General features: G+C 37.2%; 1 protein-coding gene across 1 annotated transcript in view; it reads left to right on the top strand.

The window, feature by feature from the left end:
* LRP1B (LDL receptor related protein 1B) overlaps positions 1 to 20216 on the top strand; it is a 575326-nt gene that overhangs the window by 141132 nt on the left and 413978 nt on the right. The window contains exon 2 of the mRNA XM_065751000.1: positions 7463 to 7588. Within this exon, the coding sequence (XP_065607072.1) occupies positions 7463 to 7588 (126 nt within the window). The remainder of the gene's footprint in view (positions 1 to 7462; positions 7589 to 20216) is intronic.

Raw genomic sequence — 20216 nt, 5'->3', positions numbered from 1 at the left:
AGAATCTATCAAATATATTGTACAAAACTGTGTAACTGATGTTCTAAGCTTTCAGAAGGGAAAATACTGTATCTACCACTTATTGGAATACTTTATCTTAACTTAAGCTTTCCTTCTGCTATTAAGAAACAAATTCACCTTGGAAATATTACAATTAAATATGGAAGCTAAAGAAGTTAAAATTGTAACTTGGAAATTGACAAGTTAAAACAGCTAATGCAGGCAGTAAAGAATACGTATTTGAAGTCCTGCTTAGAGGTACAATACGTGGAGCATTGCACTGAAATGGGTTTGAAATTGGCTCAGGGTGATTTTTCTTCACCCCAGTCCTTCTGCTCGTTGTTTCTTCTTTTCAGGAGTGTATATTTCAGATCATTTGGAGATGTAATCCTGGGAGTAGCTGAAAGGCTTAGGCTTAGCCTATTCCCCGGTGAATTTCCTCAAGAGGCAGCAATGTGAATAAGTGTATGAAGTAATGTATCATGCAAGCTATCTCTCCTGCACGCTTCCTGAGTTTCTTTCACGTGTGGACATTTTGTCTTGACAATTGAGATACAGCTAATTTAGGTAGGAATTGTGGTTTGTAGGGTGTCCTATGAAGGTTTCTGCTAAGATCCTCATAATTCCTTAAAGATAAATAGGGGGAAATAAAAATCCTTATAGGATCTTCTCTTTCAACCTAATGGGGAGGCTGACACCACATCAAATGAAATGATACTGTGAACACAATACAAACCAAGGTGGAGAGACGTAGAAGTTTTTGTATTTCATAAACAATTTCCTCAAAGAAATTTTCTTCAGTGTCATGGAGAAGAGAGGGGACTATTTTGATTGAAATCTTTGAAGACCTCTCACAAACAAGAACAGTTTCATTCATGTTCATCTTGGCACTGTCTGGAGTTCAGAAGATGAAACTGTATGGTGGTGACTTTTATATGGCTTATGTTCTTCATACATAAGGGGATAAATGATAGTCTCTCTGACCATTCATCTTGACGTTAACATTCATTTGAAGCATTGAAGAGCAACCTCTCATTGTAGAACTTGCTTGTTTCTTACAGTTTTCAAGAGGATAAAAAATAATTGCAAAGAATTGCTTTGCAGTGAGCTTGTTAGGACTTCAACTTTTGATACAGGACTAGTTGGAGTAGGGTTTGGCAAATTACAAGATTATAGGTAAAGCTTTTCCTATTAGTATATCTCTATTGTAATAAAGGTGCCGTCTTGCTCCTCCATAGCTTTTTTCTGTCATTAGAGAACATTGCTATCATGTCATTTTGTAGTTTGTTGAGTTATGTAGTATTTTGCGACCCTTTCTTGATTAGGTAAAAATAATCCTGGGAATATTTGGATCTTTCTCATTATCTGAGTATTTCTGAGACTTCTCTATCCATAAAGTGTGCCAAATTAAGGCAGAATAATGACCTTCTGTGGTTCAAATCCACAGGAGGGGTCACAGGGTCAACCTTCTTAATGGGTACTATGTAGTCAAAGGAAGAGCAAAAATGAGAGGAACAAGGCAGCTCCTAGATTTATCACCTCCCTGCTCCCAAAATACGATTTGTATAATGTAGTGGATGTTTCTGGTCTTCTTGTTAATAATGATTTCTAACACTGACTGCTCAGCTTGAGCTGTGACACTGGGCAAGCCTGAAAAAATATGAAGGATTATGTTAGCTGTGTAATAGCGTACGTAAGGAATTGGAATGTGAATTTTTATAGATGAGGTTATGGACTCAGAAGAATGATGTTCGATGTTGATTGGAAGATTGACCAAACAGTAAACCAAGTGCCTGCAACCTTGTTGGGGAGCAGATGTACAGACTGGGGAATGTCTCCACGTGCCATCTGAAGACACGTAGCTGGAGCTGAAAGTACGGTGCTGCTAGTGACTGGCACCTGCATGCGTGCTTTGCCTATGAGTAAAATCAGTGAGTTGATCAGCAACTGCTGATTATATGATGAATAGCACACTGGGTACTGAATAAGTATAAATGTAACGTACACGTTCTTTCTTGAGGATACAATTTACATATGGAAACATGTTGCTGGTTAAGCCCTTTTCCAATAACTTATTGACCATGGGTATTTGTTGGATCCCATGAGTAAAAAATAACCTGCTTTTTGACTTTGTACAGAACTGAGCATGACGGAAACCTGTGATAACAGCACTTCTTTTAGACTCCAAATGTAAAACCCTGCTTAACATTTTGCAAGATGTATTCCAAGAATGTTGCCTTTATTTCAGGGCAGCCCAAACCTGCATGTTTTACTGTATGTTGGGCTCTAAAAAATGTAGGTTTAACTCAAAAGGTATAAAATGCTGGGAAAGGATTATGTAAGTCTAAGTCCTAAGCAGGAACTGCAGCGCATCCTTTTCCTTCCCATCTCCCTTTCAGTTACAATAATTTAGGTTTTAGCATATGACGAATTCTGTCACAAATTACTACCAGAATATACTTTCCAACTCCTGAGTAAAAATTGCAGAAATTAATCTACAAAACCTTCCATGTGAGAGATCAAAGAAAATTCCAAATGGAAAACATGCTTTTGAGAGGGGGAAAGAAGTTCTAAATTTTTAAGCTCTTGTAATGAAGATAACTTAATTAAAATCAAAGCAAAGCTAATTAAGAACTTTAAAGTTCAAGTTTATGGTTGCATAATGTATTTAAAACATGGCAGAAATGCTTCTGTCCTTGATAGAAGTGAACACATAGTGAACACAGATGATGCAGTCACCACTGAGTGGGTAAGAGTGTAAAAATACACCTGGAGCACAGTCCTGTGCCTTCTGCTGTTGGCCTGTCTAATTTTCCTTAGACTTCCAGGTCTTCTAGTTCTGAAGTAAGCGCTGTTTGTGCAGATATGTCTCCCTTCTTCCTTGGAGTTTTTATAGGGAAAATGTGGTGGCACTCTAGTTTTCTCAGTTTTTTCATCACCAAAATTTATTTGAATCATATTAAAAGTAATTTTTAATTTGGTGCTAAAATTGAAGATATTGAATTCATAGAATATTCTAACTTCAAGTTCGTTTAAACTTGTACAAAACATATTAGATAGTATGTTCTTTATTATCTTTTTTTTTTCCCCTGGTCTTTCATTTATTTGCTACTATATCATATCAGTAAGAAGCTTGTGTTTGAATATATGTTTTTGGGTTAGTTACCATGTGTTGCTTTCATGAGTATGTGGTGAAAGTTTAATGAGCAAGCTTCCCTATATAATGGGTCGAGGTCGTTAGGTTGATTATTTTTGTTGATTTTTTTTCCCACTTTGAAGAATGTTACCATATGGGAGATTTGTTTTTTTGGGGACTCGGGTGCTCTCAGCAGATGGAGATGGAGGCATTCTGAGGACATCACAATGAGCAACTCCCATCTGAGAGGGACTGTGGGGTGATGGTCCATGGAGCACTCCTGGGTAGCAGGAATGGTGCTGAAGTTTCCAGGGGAAGGCAGTTCTGCAAATACAAGTTTCCTTGTGCGGTTGTCATGGATGGAGATTAAAGCACAGCATGCTTCACTCCTAAGAGGAAAGCAAAAAGATATTTAATTGATATAAAACATAATTTAAGCAATGATGACTGTGACTTAACAAGACTCAAAATGTCTCCGAATAGGAGTGTGAGAACCTTTGGAAGTGCACAGTTTCTCACATTTATTGATAAATCTAACCTGGAATTATTTTTTTTCCAGCTTTAGAGTAATTGTATACATGTAATTAGCTTCCTAATGGAGATTTGGAGCTTGGTCCTCTTAAATCTGTTGCTTGTCTTTTGACAGACTGCTTTTTTTTTCTCTCTAGAAACACTGACTTTAAAACAAAGGCACTGTTTTTTGGATTATTTTTGATGGAACTTTCCTTCTAAGAGGCATTGCCAGGTGTTTGCAGCCAAGGGTAGGAGTACTGTCCTTTGGGAGACAAAGCTTTCATTTACCCATAGAGAGATGATTTCTAACCATCTGCTCTGTATCCCAGAATTGGTATGTTAAAAATATGTGAATTTTCTCATCCACATTGAGCCTGCCAGCTCAGCACACACGATACACAAGGAAACTGTGTGCAGAGAGGTGCCACTGAAAATCACTGTTTTTTTCTGTTGAGAAATAAGGCTGTCTTCGATGCCCATTTTTAGGATGTGTTTTTCTCCTTCTTCTTTCTTTTTGTTTTCCCAAAAGAACACCAATTACAGCATATTCATGATTTATGATTAACTGGTCCAATTCATATTTTCCAAGATAGCAGCTGAAAATAAGCAATAATTCTATAGATATGCAGAAGGAAACAGTTTGAAAAAGCATTTTCAGAGCCAATAAAACCCTAAGCTAATATTAAGCTGCTTTCTTCTAAACAAGATAAGTTCTTCAAAGCATTTTTTTTTTAAGTTAGTATTTCTCACTCTGCTGGGTTTTTCAGTAGATAGAGAATATGAAAAGCTTATCTCCCCCGTCATTTAGTCTTGGATCTAATAAATACAAAAAGTTTAATTGTGTGGAAATAGTTAAATTGTTTCAATTAGGGGAAAAAAAAATGTTGAAAACAAGCTCATTGCCCATAACCCAGCTATGTATGAAGTGGCTTTTTAAATCTTATTTACTTCAAGTTAGGCATTTTCATAGATTTACCCTACACAAGATGATGTTTATTTATGTATTCGTAAGTGACCATCTGTAACTTTAGGACAACTTGGTATTCTAATAGGCATGGGATAATCACCTGCACCAGTGCTTCCTGGCTTCTGTAGCAGTGTTCCTCATATAAATTAATAAAAAACCCCTTCCCATCAGCAGTCTTACCATTTATTTTTTTGTGTGTGTGTCAAACTCTCATTACCCGTGCACACAGTGATCGGATATGTCCCATTTCCATATATTTCCTCATGTGAATGCTGTTAACTTGGGCACTTCGTGTTCTTCTGAGTTTGCTGTTTGGGTATGTTTTGACTGACAGTTGACAGTGAGTAGTGAAAAGGTATTTTATTACAGATAAAAGTATAAACAACAATGAAATGATGCAGAGGGCTCTCTAAATTAATGGCAGCATAAGCCACACTGGCTATTGTTCTGCTTTAAACCTGACAGATCCAAGGGAGTAGTTCCTCCCTTGGTGCCAAGTTTTCTCCTGTGCTGGCCACAGGAGCTATGGACAGAATTTAATACAGACCTTGCACCTGAAATGAAGTTGAAATTTGCCAAAATCCTTCTATTAGCATCACTGTAAGGTTTGTTTACCAACTTAGGTAGCTATTCTGAAATTCTTCATCAGCTTCAGATGTGATTTTCTCACTGCTGGGGCTCTGCTTGCTGCACTATGTAATTAGACTTGGAGTATTACATTTCAGCATAAATGACAGCATTGATTTCTCCTTCTAGTCAATTATTGCCAGTTAGGAATTAGAAAAGAAATGAGATTTCTTTTTCGATAGGAATTTTGCATTTAGATAATTGGGTGTGTAAACTTGACTGCGTGCATGTTTTCAGAAATTTGAACTTTTTATATTTATTCGGCAGTGTTTTTTCCCCACTTAGCTGTCAGTTTATAAATCTTTAGGAAAAGAAAAGAAAAAATTGGTTTTTATCCACCTTAATTCATGTCTGTTAACCATTTCAACTATTTTTTTTTTCTATAAGAAATATGTGCATGCCAAAGGAAGAAAAAGAATTGAATGAATACTGTGAGCATTTCAGTAATTGCACCAATCTCATTCTGAAGACCATCCATGTGCCCATTTGAAGGAAAAGAATATATTGAGAGCTATAAATATGGAGCCACAGTAGATAATGGATCTGAGGATAGTTTTCATTGCCAGTTAGGAACAGACACGTAGTGCTGACCGTTCTTGTGCTAAGATTCCTGGAGACGAACTGATCTACTATGGATTTTTATACAGTGCTATAAAAATACTTAAAAAAATATTCACATAGATCTGCTCATATTGATGATTAACCTTGGAAAAAAACAGAAACAAACAAAAAAAAACCTTGCCAAACTCCCTCCCTCTTTCTTACTTCCAGCAAGTTTTTCAAGAAGCGCTTTCAAAGCAGAAGCCTTAAGCATCTCCTTGAGAGCCTGAAGCAAAACTGCTTCCTCGAGCGTGTAAACTTTTTGACTATGCAGTCATTCATCTTGTACAAAGATGAACAACATAACAGAGCTCCTTACTGTAGATGCAAATTCCTATAGAGTCACAGAAGCCATGCGGTAGCTATATTAACTAACACAAATGGAATCTACCTAGAAGTTGTGGTTTTGACTCATTTGAAATTATATCAATTTATAGATTCATAGGCTGACCTTCAAAATGAGATGTATGTATAGGAAATGGATGGATTAATTTAAATAAAATAATCTTAGTTCTTTCCTACAGTCCCAAGAACTGTGCCATAAGTTTCCTTTTGAAGTTTAGAGTCAGCTATTCAAGCGTGCTTAAAAACATATCTTTAAAGCATTAGAGAATGCAATGTGTATATAGTCTGGAAAATATGTTTTGTTTTCTTTGTAGAAAGCCAGCTGAGTTGTTTGGAGGAACACTGGGTGTTTGCTACAATGCTAATTGCTAGTTGATTGAGCTAAGAAATGAATGTAGTAAGGTTTATGGATAATTCTAAGCATTCAGTCAGATGCTGAACCAAAGCTGGTCTTGCGTGAGAGCAAATCAATCCGAAAGTTGCTGGAGCTAGCAGACTAGGATGACAATGACTTGAGGTATGCTAGCAGTGATTAGTAACATTTAATAATACCCATTGCTTTTTGCTGTGAACCAAGCTTGTGAGTAGATCTACAGGGAATGGGAATTAAGTTTAGTTCTTTCTTTCCTATATATTCATTTTTCTATCTCTGTAACAGTATTGACACCAGTGAAGTTGCTTCTGTTGTATCAGCCAGGAGCCTTTCCAGTGATCTACAGTTACAATATTGTGGACATAACTTCTGCAATTACTGTATCAATAAATCAAATTTAATATATTACATACAGGCTTTGTGTGCTTTAATTAACAATAGAGTAATTAATTAATGATGGATTCATCCTGTGATAATTAGTTCTTCCATATCTCAGAGATTTTGGAATTTGGTGGTTGAAGTCAAAGGATAATCTGTGTGTGTCAAGCTTCAAAAATGAGAATATGAAATTAATAGTTGTTGAATTTAACAGATTTATTTAATAGTGAAAGAGCTGAAGATAGGAATTTTTAACATTCTTCTTCACAGAGGTAGTTAATGCTAATTCTATTTATGGCTGGTTGGAATGATTATGGGATGGACCAAGATTGTAGGGCTATCCAGCCTCAGTGAGGGCCTTGCCATTGGACACCTCATTAAATTATAACTTCACGTTGTTTCCGTTTGTTGTTTTGATGTCTGATCTCATTATCACTTTATTTTCCACTTTTAATTTTCATTTTTGTCGCTTTATTTTCCTTCATTTTTTAATTATCACATTCTAAAACATTCTTGTTTTCAGAGGAACATCAGTTATGTGACGTAGGAGAGTTTCTGTGCCGTGATCTCATGACTTGTGTCTCCCAGCACTGGCTATGTGATGGAGAACCTGATTGCCCCGATGATTCAGATGAGTCTGTAGACACATGTAAGTAATGAAAGTGCCATTTTTGTCATCTTATTTTATCCTTCTTTGTTTCTTTAATTAATAATTTCTCATATCAGGGAAAGACATTGCGTTCGCTATCTAGGAGAAAGTTGAGAAAAATGGAAGGTGTTTTGTTCATGTGCCACCTTATAATGAACACTGTCTTCAGAGCATATGTTCCCTATGCTCTCACTGAGCTGTAGAGGGCAGAGGCAAAGTCAGGCATTGGAAAAATGTGTTCTGAAAAGAGGAATGGCTGGATGGAAATTAGTAGTGCAGAGTGTTCTCAATAGAAGTATGAAGAGCACGCAGACATCAAAGGGAGGAATGAAAGCAGATGTAAACACTATGAGGAGAAAAGAAGCAGTGAGAAAACAGGAGAAAGCTTTAATAAAACATGTTAGTTACAATAAAAGATCTGGGTTTTTTATTATTATTTTTAATGTGGCTAAGAGCTTCTGAGGACCAGAGTAAGAACCTTACAGACTTTCTTCTTATTTGCCTTGCAGACTACAGATGAAGTAATATTAAATCTTAATATGTTTCTTGCTTTCTGGGGAAAATGAGGGAATTTCCTGACTTTATCCACAGAATAATCACTTAACATAAGAGAAGAAACATGTATTTTGCATCAAAGCAATGCTTGCAATCAAGAAGGCTAGAAATGTATTTTACTATTAAAAGGAAAGAAAAAAAAATCAAACATCAGACAGTGTTTAAGAGCATGATCTTTAACATGAGTGACGGAAAGCTGAGTTGTCTGGAAAGCATTTCTGGTGGGCAAATATCATACTGTTGACTGCAACCCTCCTGCTCCTCCATCCGTTTCTGAAATTGATAGGAAAATTGCTTCTGGGGCTGAGGTGAGGGCGCTCTGATTAAGGGCTTGTGAAACCTTTTGGGATTTTCAAAAACAAAATGTTGCATTTTGAGGTCTCAGGTGTACTTTGGATTTTATTCCTGGGCTGCTGATCGATCACTGTTTGTCTCTAAGCTGATATTTCCAGAGATGACATTGAAGCACAGCGTACTGGCAGTTTAAAATCTTTCAACTGCCTAATGAAAACTGTGGTAGGAGCATAGAAATTGTCACAAGAACACAGTTTATTTTGCTTCCAGTTATTTTGTGCATAGTTCTATAACTAGCAGCCTGCTGGGTACTTTGTTATTTCCCTCCCAAGAACTTTGCGTGCTTATTGTACTGATCATATGATCTGTGTTCAATAAAGCCATTCAGAATCACAGCAGGTTAAAAACATAACCTCTGAAGTTTATCAATAGATTAAAAAAAAAGGGAAATGGTGTGGGAAAACAAGCCTGCTGACTTCTGACACCAGCCAGCTAGATCTTTTTGGAAACATTTTCCTTTGCAAACACTAACAATTTCTGTAGGATGTATTGCTTGTACTGCCCGAAGTTAGAAGTTGTCATTAGTGTCGTAGCTCCAGATTCATCAGGTAAATTGCTTCTCACTAGAGATGAATATAATATATCTTAGTTTTCTTGCTGACCTCTTAAATCACTCTGTAAGGAGTTACAAACCACCTTAAAATACCCTTATGAGACATTTGACAACTCTGTGGTGTTAATTCCAAGGGCACTGCGCTGTCCAGCTTCAGTGCATCTTCTGTCTGTTTGTAGATAAATGCAGCTTCTATTTCTCATCTCTTTGATGACTTACATAGGATAAATTGTTTGGTGTGGCCCCACAGATATTGCTAGTTGTTCCTGTGGCCATAAACAAATGAAGTTTGATTGATTTTCTCCAGATTTGTGCCTAGCAATGGGGTTTTCTGGGTACTAATAATGTGCAAACATTGATCAAAGCTTTTCCTGCATGTGGAAGTTCTTAGTCTCTCTCCTGTGAGGATTTTGAGGTGTCTAAAAAGAGAGAAAATTCTCATGCTGCAGCTTTTCCTGTGGTAAGAATATGAAAAGTCCTACTAGTCTCATCTCTCAGCCATTCATTTGTAGAAGACTCATAGGAACAAAATATCTTTGTGGCCTCTCTCCTGCTGGAATTTTAGCAAGTTTTGTAATGTATATTGGAATTCACTGATCGGTACAAACACGTGGTATCACTGCACCAACTATTTTTTCTCAAGAATCTTCCTGGAATCGTGAAATGTAGCCCCCTTTACTACCTTAATAACAAAAAAATAAAAATAAAAAAATAAAAAGAGGAAGGGAGCAAGAGATCTAGGACTGGACTAGAAAGGAATAAAATGTGACAGTTAATATCCTATTCAGCCACTGTGTTGGCAGAGGTTGGAGCAGGACATGATGCTGGCAAAGGTTCCTTGGATTTGGACAAAGGTAATGGAGCTGTCCTGTCATGGACTGTGTTTTTTCTGAGTCAAAAGACAGCATCCATCTCCCCTCTACTTCTCAACTTCACCTAAATCATCCCAGCAATAGCTTTGTAAAAGCAGAAGTGATTCCCTGCAAGCACCTACCTGTGTTCTGTTTCTCAGCCACTGTAATTCATTCTTCTCTCAGTGGAGCTGCTGCTTATTTTAATACCAAAGGATCTGGCTCAGTAATTCAGAATAAATAATATAGTGAACAAATTTTGTTGCTTTACTGTTAGTGATTTGCTCACAAGAAAATTGATTTCTAAAAATAGTATTAATAAAATACCTGACCAAGTAATTTCTGCACTTTCTTGGGGTGGTAAGTCTCTAAGTTGTTCATAAAGTTTTTGCAAATTGTCAGGATTCAAAAATCAATTTACTTAACCTAATCGGATGAGGCTTGGTTCTTTAGTAGGCTAAATCAGCAAGCTCACCTGAAATCAATAGAGCTGTATCAGGCAACCCAGAATCAGGCCAGGCAAGCTTGACTTTGCAGATAGCTGATGGTTTGGAGGTTGATGTTTAGAGGACTTTTTATAGCTTTATATTTTTCTTCCTAATTACCATTTATTACTTATTTCATGCCTATAGGATCAACTGCTAGGCTGTGCTGCTGGGACAAATGCAGAAGAGTCAAAAATATTGTTGAAGCAAATGGAGTTGTTAAAAAAATGTCTAGTATCTGAAGTGTGAAAGTTCAAAGCATCAATTTAAAGCATTGCCCTTTTGGGATACCGGTGTATGTTGCATTACAGTTGAGGCTCTAACGTATTCTTCTCTAAACAAGCTTTGTGGTTGCTCAATAAATATCTGCACTCTGCTTCCTAATGAGAGATTTGATATGCTACTGGCAGGTTTGCCACTCAGCCTCCTACTACTGATTGAGACTTAAAAGGTGTATTTGCAAATGACTTCATCTATTTAGTACTCATGGAATTTTTTTGTGTTAACAGCATCAGGATTTGTCTGCTTTGCATGTTGCATTTCTAGCCTCAGCTCACAAAGTGTCAGAGTGCATCATGCTAAGGAAGGTAAAACAGATGAGGGAGAAAAATTGCTTGGTTTTCCTGTAGCTTCTTTCTGGAGCAGTACACACTGACTGTATTTGGGTTTTGTGATGATCAGTACAAGGGATGTTTTATTGCCTCTTTGCTGTGAAGGAAAAATGCTGTAGTGCTTGTTGATACTTGTTCTGTGCAGAATTTGTCTGGCACAAGAATACCCAGAGCTCTTTTCATACCATTTAATGGCACGTTCCTGGCTGCAGTTAGCCTACCATGCAGGTGCCCATTGGAACCATATATTAACCTAAATTTTGCTGGAGTATCAAGAATATCTTATGAGAGAGCTGCAATATCAGTCTGTCCTACTATCAAGGCATGAAAGCATTTGATACTCAGTTATTAGCAGTAATGCAATTTCAAAAACATTTGCATTATTAGACAGCAATTTTCTCATATTGCCCTTAGCTGTTATTTTTCCTGACCGTTGCCCTGTTGAGCTTTCTTAAATACTAGCCAAATGAATATTTGAATGCAATCCACTTAGATAATTTATTTGTAGCTATTTCTAAACTGAAAGGATTTCAGTTTTTATTAACAAATAATCAGATTTGAAATGTCCATACCTCTTGAAGTTTGAGAAGATGGTGGTTTATCATAAAACACTGAAATAATCTCTGATGATAATCTTTCTCTAGGACTTTGAGGGAATATTACCTTTCATGATGTGGCTAAACTATAGATGAAGGAATATAAAGAAGACAGTGACCAGAATACCTTTTTGGGTAGATTTACTCATTGTCTGGTTGCTAATTAAGTGAGACTAGTTTTACAAGCGTAAAAATTGTTAGTATAGAACCTAAATTCCTCTTCTACCAGCAGAAGATAAGATAATTGGGTGCTGCATTGCTCCTGCAATATGAAACAGTGAAGATAACATTTCCTAAAGCTCTTAATTCTTTTATGTGTAGAGTCATTGAAGTCCAATAGAAGTCAGGTTCCCAATCCACTCTTAAGTAGCTTTGGAAAATCCCAGATCAATAAATGCATAATGTGCATTCAAGATGAGGTATCGTGAGGCTGATAAAAGGTAAATGTCAAAAACACTGGACACAAGGGAAAAATGTGATCTTGTGTTCTTACCTATTCCAGTTCTGCTTTGTGTGCAAGGAAATCTGCTATGTAAAATAGCTGCTTGCATCTATTCTTCAACAAGACTCAAATTATGTTAGTAGTTGTATTAAACTGATTTGTTTGAGGTGATGAATGTCTGCTACTCATTTTTACTTTGAGTCAGGATCTCTCATACCGATAGCACAGAAATTAAACTTCTGTAGCTCTTGTAGGAAATAAACCACAACAAAAAGACAAATGTTAGCAGATCTTACGAAACTTTTGCTATTCTATATAAAATTAAGTTAAATGCTTAGCATAACAATACAGTATTGTCATGCTTTTATGTTAGCTGGCAAAGAGAAGTGCTTCTGACAGAGCAAAACAAATGTCTTATAGTAGGTTGAACTTTCCTGATACTGTTTCTGCAGATCTGGAAGAAAACACACTTCTAAATGGGAAACTCATTGTGATTTCGTCTGGTGAAACAACTGCAGTTGCTAACCACAGATGGTCAAGGATGTACTGGTTACAGCCTGTTCTTCCATGCTGCTTTTTGACATGTAGCCACTTGGGCCTGCTGTGCTTGGTCCTGTTCAGCTGTTTAGTTCTGTGCCCCTTCTCCCAAGGTGAATGTCTGCTGCCTGGGCTTCAGCTTCTGACCTCTGCTTTCTCCTTTCTCTACCATTTGGGAAAACTTCATTGCTTGGACTCTACAGGAAAGGCTGTTTGGCTGGTGTGATAGGATTGCTGATATTCTGGTAGTTAACTGAAGATTGGAGCAAGCAGTCTGGAAAGAATGGATGTCAATTGTGCTTGTAACCTCTACGACTTCTGTAAAGGTTATGGAGAAGCACCCCATTGAGAGAAACCCAGCATTACAGAGGAGTTCAGGTTGATCCACCGTGGCATTTGGTACAGCTATTGATTAGGCCATTGTCTCTGAGAGGTTTTGTGCTTTGGAGGTGTTCCTGCGTTTCTCACCACTAGTTCTGTTTCTTCTCCCTTTGTGCTTGCCCCATCTTTGCATGCAGATAAGTGTTTGCAATGGGTCTGGGAAGAGCATGACATCTTTTCACGTGCCTTCTGTCTCATACAGTATATATAAGTGATGGTATAGAGGCCCTAGAGAACATTTAGAAGCAATTCCTTTTTATTCTTTCCCAATGACTGGTAAAATTACTTTTGAGATGTAAGCATATTGTCAAATGACTGGAAGAAGTGCATTATCCTTCTTCAAATACCACCAATTTGTTCATTTTCATGTGAATACTTAGAATGGGTCCTATTTTGAAACATTTTCCTCCTTATTAGGGTGCACACAAATGGTTGAGGGCAGCCCAGGCCTCTGTGCTGAATAGCCAAGCAAATGTGCTGGCTTAACAATGAATGCCAATATAGTTCTGAGGACAAGTTGGTGGGTCCCATCAGGAGCTAGTGGCTTTTGGCTGGAGCTTGATTGCCTTCTACAATCTGAAGTATGGGAAGATTAAGGTTAGGCCTGCTATAATGTATTATTTTCTTTAATAGTAGAAGATGGATCTGTGGATATACATGGTAACTGAGGGAACTGGAATGGAATAGGAAGATCAGATCATGTTTAAAAGAGTAGATAACAAGGTAAATTTGTCCAACTGGTATCAGAAATGTGAGTTCTTCCTGGTGACCCAGCTGGCCATGCTGCATTCTCTGCAAAGGATTAGCAACAGGGAGTTAACCATTTGTAGGGTGTTATCATTTCTCCTACTGAATGAAAATTACTTTTTCTGAAACAATCATTCTGAAGATAATATTCTGTGGTCAGGTTAACACCATAATTTGGTAGACAATGGAATTAATTACCCTTGATTTAAAGATGGTAATAATTGTAAAAACCTAAAACCATTCAGTAACTTTTTTAGTAGTTTATTTTTCTATTCCGTTTATTCACTATGAAGAGGCTTAGGTTCAAATAGCTATAAATTCTGTAGCTCACCAGCTGCTTTTTTTCTATGTAATGTCTGGAGTAAAATATGCAACAACAAGTTGAGAACTGGAGGACTTAGAGGTCATTGCATCTCGCAGTGGCATGGTCATTAGAAATACACTGGTTTGGGTTTTTTGTTTTTTGTTTTTTGTCTGTAACTGATTATCTTTTGTTTGCCTTTCTGAAAGTAGTTCATGGGGAATTCAGTTATATCATTGCTGGCAAAATGAGCTTCTTTAAGGTCTGAGAAAACACGTAGGTATGATAAATACAAAGGCAAGATAGAGCCTTTGAAGAATGATACCCAGAACCTAAAACTCTGAAACAGCTCATTTATGGATTAATTGCTTGCTAAAATTGCACTTCTTACACAGAAGCAGCTCTAATGGGATATATACTCATAAGACAAGAAAATATCAATCTTTTGAAAAACTTACAGAAGTAAGTCATACTTTGACTAAGTTTACAAGTTTTTAATCCAAAGCAATTTTATTTTCATAAGACGTAGAATAATAGGTGACAAGACTTATCACAGTTTCTCCTGCACGAAGCTGTGCTGGCTGTTAGTCATAGCCTAATGACACTGTAGCACTGGCCATCTTCGTGCTATTTGGCTGCAAAAAAAAGATGCACGTCTCAGTGGTGATATCAGTTTGGGCATGGGAAATCTCTCAGGCGCAGGTGCAGAGATTCTGGTTTCACAGGAGGGATGTGTGCTTGAGGAGCTAAGCAATAGTCTTATGTTGAAAGGACCAATAAGTATCTTAGTTGCTCAGGAGGGCAAAAAATAAACTTTTGTCATCACTAAAATATGGAGCTGTAGTGAATTTATTGGCCATTTGACATTAGTGGTTAAGGGGGAGAGATGTGAAATTGTAGCGTGGATGGATTTTCTCCAGGGACCTGTTTATTTGACTTTTCCATTTTATTCCAACTACATTTTTCCTGATGTAGATATATATATATTTTTTTTCCTTGGCTCTTGCTGGCGCTTTATTTATTTATTTATTTGCCTATATTTTCTGCTTTGGTGGTTCTGCTGATCAAACTACTAAAACTTTTTTTCATCCTTTACTTCCTTTACTTTTTCTCTGACATCATCCTAAACAGATTCCCTTTCCTCCCTCAGGTCTCATCCTTTTCAGCAGTGCTCTAATCCTTATTCCTTCATTTCCTGCCTCAGTTCTTATCTTCCTGAGCAGTCCTTTGTCTTTTGCCAACTTGCCGTGCTGCTGCCATCCAGTATTCAGCACCAGGAAAAAAGTAGTTTGGGAAAGGTGAAATGCACCTTAAACATGATAATTCAGCCAGATATCAAGGTGACTGTGATAGTCTCAACTGTAGGATGGCAGTCCATTCTCCACCAGGATTAGCATTGGTAAAATGGAGGTAGAAATATTGCTGTGACATAGCCTTGTCTATTGAGTAGGATTGATAAATTTAAAAATGTATTTAGGAAAAAAAGTAGTATATAGCATCATCAAAACCCTTTTTGGCTTTGCTGGTGTAAGAAGGTAATTTTTGATAATGTGGGGATATATAAATTACAGCAATATTGCGTATGAAATTTCCTGTTGAAAGGTTTTTATCTGAGGTGATGCTGCTTCACTGTGGGCCCTGATAGCACTGAGACTCATTACAAATGTGTATAATTATAATAATACGTCTGGCCTGCAGATCCCACACCCGGAGAAATGTAGTGTATTAAAATAGCGAGCTGGGCGGTATTCTTTGTCACTTTGGAACTGCTAACGTGTAATAACCATTTTTCTTCTCAAAATTACAGATGAAAACATCTCTCATTAGCAGGCAGATGGCTTTCTGCAAGGAAAGTAAAATTGCTCCTTCTGAAAATAGGGCTGTGATTTAAAATAAGAATTCAGATATGATTTTAGCTCTGTGATGCAGAGTAGATTTAGTCAGCAAAGAGGGCACTTTGCTATGGATGAAGAAATAATGCAAGACTAAAGCTCTGTTCACAAATAATGCAAAACTATGAAAGGGAAGTGTAACTCACTGTAGCCAGAAGTCTGAATTCAACTACACTACATTTTACTCTTTGAATACGGCATAACATGAAATGATGAACAAGATCTCATTCCAAAAGTATCCTCAGGATTTAGTTTCTTGCATTAACTTTGAATGTACACATCTAATTCGCAATGTCCTTGTTTTAGCAGTTTGTCTGTATGTCCTGTTACTTCTAGGTGAAATGTTTTCATGCCTCTGCATTTCTTGATGCTTTCACCTTATGTTATTCAAATAAGCATCGATACCCACATGCTTCTAGCTTAGCAGGACTCTGTGCTGTGCCCATGGAATTTAGGATGAATTTCTGTGTAAATCTCGTATGTAGCCAATATGAAACAATTTTGTGTTAGTTCTCTTCAGGAGAACATACATTTATACAATTGGACCCAAGTTTGTGTGCATATTTCCTTGTGAGGCTGCCAAGCTTATATTTACCACTGAACATTTATAAACTCAAGGCACTGATTCTTATGCAAAGTAAGGTTTATAATTTGTTTATACGGTCTGCACGTGTTCTGAAGGCCTGCAGTTGGACTTGTTAGGCTCCTGTAAAGCCAAATCTCATTTCACTTTGGCTACACTGGAGATGTCTCTGAGGACAGCTAAGTCAAGTCTGTCGCTGCTGCAAGTAACTGTATAATTTATTTCCTGCTAACAATCCTATAAATTTGAATTCATCTTATGAATAAGGTCAGCTGAACCAAACTATTTTTGTGTTTACAAAACTATTTAGTTTGCCTTGTTCCTATTGTCCTTTTCAGTGACTTTGACCTTGCACCCTAGTCACTTCTTAATACATAGTGGGCTTTGTGCTTACTCTGTGTGATTTCATAGCAGGAGGGGGAAATTGCAGGAAGATCATTAAAGTGTGAAATTAAATTCCTAAAGATAAAATGTCTAAAATATCTAAAACATTACCTTAAAAACAAACAATTTAATTGATCCTACTTAATTACATGCTTAATAATTTTATACCAGTGTAAAGTACATTGATGATATACTAATCCACTTCATATTCACTGTCACCACAGATTTTTCTCCTTATTTGCTTTGCATCTCATCATTATCGTGCACATAAAACTAGTATTCTTAGAATTTTTATAGTATTATTTCCATATAAAATGAGAAAAAGTCTAATATATGAATGCTAAGGAGCTCATTAACATGGTTGTAATATATCTATTCATGATAAAAGCATCTGAGAAATGCTGATATAAAAGACTACTTCAGTCCTGGAGTATAACTAAGATTAGAAGAATCATGCCTTGGATAATAAATACTTCAGGGAAAACAGGAAATCTTAAATACAAATAAAATTAAATAAAGTGTTTTGTATGGTTAATCAAGCACATTAACTGAAGCATTTATTTTTGTTACATAATTAATATATTACTTGTTCTAGCAGCCAGATTTTATTTTATTTTATTTTATTTTATTTTTTAATAAGAAGAACCTTAAGAGTATGGTAAAGATTTTAAGTTCAAGGGAAAAAAAAATCTGCCTTTTTTCTTTTTTTTCTGGACCTGGCACAAAGATTGTTAATGATCAATTGGCACTGCAAGCAAAATGTGTGGAAGAGCTAGCTAATATATCAATTTAAGAAGCCTGATCTTTAAATTGGCTCTACATGGGCAAGCTGTCTCCAGCTGAAGAAATAGGGTTTGCTTTGAAACAATTTATTTGTTGAACAGTTTGTTCCTTCTCTGCCATTCTCCCCTTGAAGGTTTGGTCCCTGTAGTTATTGCTGTTGGCCTTTTAGCTGTGCTTTCTGTGTCTGGGCCACAGGAAGGGGCTGTTGTGAATTACCTGTCCAAAATGGTCTTTAGCATGTGACAGAGAAGTTCTGCATTCACAGCCAGTGTCATTTAACAGTTGGAGCTCAAATTCAGGAATTAAAGAAAAAATGTGAATAGATAAATGTTTCTTGCTAAGGTAGAGCAAGGGTAACTTTGACTTAAGCTACACGTAAAGAGAAAGATGCATTTATTTACTTGGGCTGATGATAGGTTGAAGTGATATATATATATGTAATGTTCCCTGACCTGAATATCTGCTCTCTCTTGTTTTTTTGGCTGGCTGCCGTCAGGAATGGTACCCAGAAAGATGAGAGCATGCAGCAGTTCATGCAGACAGCATCGATAATGCAGCCAGAACTTAGTGCTGTGGGAACACAGCTAGTGCTGATGCAATGACCTGCTGCAGCTGCCCATTTGTACAGTTGGGAAAGGCTGAGTAGGATGAGTGCTTGAGAAAGAGCTCTTGGCCTCACAAGGTGAAGCAGTAGAGCAGCAGGATCTGACCAGTTCCCAAGTCTTCCAGCAGCCTATGTAGGTCAGTGCAAACTGCAGCCTTTGCATCTCAGTCCAGGCTGTGTAACACCCACAGTGATTCACCTGCCCTTACCAAGTCTGCCAGCCACTTGGCCACAGAGCCTTGCTGCACACCCTTCAGTTCCTTTTCTTGGAGTCCATCACTTTTATTTTGTCCTGGCAGTGTAGGTTTTTTTTTGGGGTTTTTTTTTTTTTTTTTTTTTGGTAAAACAACTTACTTTTCAAAAGAAATGTAATACTTTGTTCCAATAGGGAGCAATCTAAGCCTGAGAAGGAAGTGAAAAATTGCACTCATCCAGACAGCTTGGTCGCTTTTCTCATAGTAAAACAGAAATCCCTAAATCTTAGGTTTTTTTTGTTTTTGTTTTTTTTTCTTTCAATATTTTCATGACTCAGCTGTATTTGTTCTCACATGTGACTTGCCAGCAGCCCTACAACATTGAATGCATAATGAGTACTGTGTGATTCTTCAGAGGAATTTTTTCCCTTGCACTGATTTTTTTATCACAATAAATAGCTGAGAAAACTTCATGCATAGTCAAGGAGAATGTTCCTTTTCCATTTTGGGGAAGTATGCTAAAAGGTGTTTAAAACTGCCACTTGAGAAGTCAGCGGTATAAAAGAAACAGTGATGAAACACCCATGGTGTCCTCAAAACTTCATGTTTTACTCTGGATTTGAATTTCTTGCATAGCTTTCTCTTCCAGTATGGGCTACATAAAGAAGCCCTACCAATGTGGGGTGTACGTAACTGTCCCTTCCAGTATGGGTCATATATAGAGTGAACATACGTGAGCAATCTTGTAGTATTACATGTCATTAATATAATATAATATAATAGCAATACTGACTGCTATTACTCCAGAATGGTATTGGGTGTACCTGTAAAGGCTGAGGGCTTGCCAGGGTAAATGCTGTTTTACTGCCCAGGTTTATTACTGGGCTCAGTGATAAGCTTATTGCTGAGCTCAGTGTGTCTGGGCTCACACATGGTCTTGTTATTGGTAGAACTTAATGATATTGGGATAGGCAAAATCCCTTGAAAGACTAATATCAAATTTATGCATCGAGTTGACAGTAAGATCTCTTTTTATAGAAACTGAAATTGCCAGAGTAAAAAGTATATGTAAAACCCATGACTGTTCTCAGCCCAGGAGCAGACTAAGTACCAAAGCTAATTTCTAGCACTGTGTGATAGTCTCGGTAATTGTACTCTGCTGTGTGCCCACTTCACTGTTGTTTATTTATAATGACAAATTCATTTTAGTGAGATGCTTTTAGCTTCTTAAAATGGCGTTAGTGATATTTGGACAGTGATCCGTGCCCTCCCCAACAAACTCATAAGGCAGTGATCTTAGGTGGAGGACTCTGTGGATGTGCTGAGCTCATTAAGATGCCTTAGCCTAGTAGAAGGCATCAACTGTATTAAGTACTGAGCCTTGGCAATAAAAACAAATGCAGCATGGCATGGCAATACGTTACCATCCCCTGGTTTGCTGTAGCATTATGCTTTTAGGGAGGCAAACAAAGGCGTTGTAATAACCTGAGCTGGCATCAGCCCAATTAGTGCTGGAGAACTGTAATGGCTTTCACAGGGTTCAGGGTTGGGCCTTCTGCTCTGTTTGTACTCCTCTGAAGGCAAGCAGGAGATTTTCTGTTGCAAAAAATAGTTACTATCGTATTACCTGATGACTGTGCCTACCTCTAAGCAGTTGCTAATAATTTTTATAACACCACTTGGACACGGCTAAAACATCTTAAACTTACAGTTCCCTGTCCATATTTAGTCAAAGAAACATAATAGATGCTTTTCACCTGGTTTGTGGAAACATT

This window comes from Cyrtonyx montezumae, unplaced genomic scaffold, assembly GCF_038088225.1.
Source record: "Cyrtonyx montezumae isolate F1298 unplaced genomic scaffold, pur_monq_1.0 scaffold_7, whole genome shotgun sequence".
Taxonomy (NCBI): domain Eukaryota; kingdom Metazoa; phylum Chordata; class Aves; order Galliformes; family Odontophoridae; genus Cyrtonyx; species Cyrtonyx montezumae.
Note: the sequence above shows the minus strand (reverse complement) of the source record. Positions and strands in the feature narration are given on the sequence as shown.